Raw genomic sequence first — 915 nt, 5'->3', positions numbered from 1 at the left:
CCTAAGGGCAAAGCTACATATTTTCCTAATTATAATATGGAAACATTCATAAGCTCGATATGTTTTCCTTTTTCCTTAACCCATCAAACTTCACTTTAATGAGTTAACTTGCTCCTCAAGTTAATTGGAATTATCCAACACAATCGTTAGTGAAAATTGTTATATGCAAAAAAAAAAAAAGCATATTTGCTTAGTATCTTGAATTTGTGTTTCAGAATTTAAAACAAAATGCTTAAGCCTTAGTTAATCATATAGTATTTTACAAAACGCATCAAAACCATATACCGTTACGTACATACAAAGTTAGAATTTTAGTGCAATATTAACTAATCAACAACTAATCAAATCAAACGAACAAAAAAATATCCACATATTACATATATATTTTGGTGACTAAACTATATATTCACATAACTACTTACTTGGTGATTTCTTATAAGGATCTAATCCTAGACGAAGCTCAAGGTCTATCACTTCTGCACTTTTGGACAAAGCTTTTTGAAATAACGACCTCATCTTCTTCTCTTCTTCATCTCCCAAATAGTTTCCACTTTTACTATTGTTTTCTTTTCTTGTAGGACTTACCGTGTCAACGAAGAAAGGCAATTCAATCGGAACTTGCTCGAACCTGGTTCTTGAATTGGTGCATATGGAGTCTTCAGGATTATCTTCCTTTAAGTTCGCTTCCCGCAGTTTTGCCCTATCTTTTCTGTGGATGTTCATGTGCCCTCCTAAAGCTTGTGCGTTGGAGAAACCTCTCTCGCAAAAATCGCATATGTATGGTCTTGATTGTCCAGACCATGAATATGATCTTCGATCCAAGTATTTTCTATTCATTTATGTATGATCAAGAGAGTATATAAATAACGGGAAGCAAAGGGGGAGTTTTTATTTGTGAAAAAAGTGTAAATTTGA

At 33.1% G+C, this 915-nt stretch overlaps 1 protein-coding gene across 1 annotated transcript; it reads right to left on the bottom strand.

The window, feature by feature from the left end:
- Nucleotides 1-290: 290 nt before the first annotated feature.
- Nucleotides 291-915, bottom strand: LOC106311257 (transcriptional regulator TAC1-like). Its single transcript, XM_013748470.1, has one exon. It carries the CDS (start codon nt 835-837, stop codon nt 415-417), a length of 423 nt encoding a protein of 140 aa, XP_013603924.1. The 5' UTR covers nt 838-915; the 3' UTR covers nt 291-414.

This window comes from Brassica oleracea, chromosome C8, assembly GCF_000695525.1.
Source record: "Brassica oleracea var. oleracea cultivar TO1000 chromosome C8, BOL, whole genome shotgun sequence".
NCBI classification, from domain to species: domain Eukaryota; kingdom Viridiplantae; phylum Streptophyta; class Magnoliopsida; order Brassicales; family Brassicaceae; genus Brassica; species Brassica oleracea.
This window is presented reverse-complemented; position numbering and strand designations above follow the sequence as displayed.

Excerpts from the sequence above, each read along its gene's own strand:
- LOC106311257 (XM_013748470.1), bottom strand. The coding sequence starts at position 837 with ATGAATAGAAAATACTTGGATCGAAGATCATATTCATGGTCTGGACAA.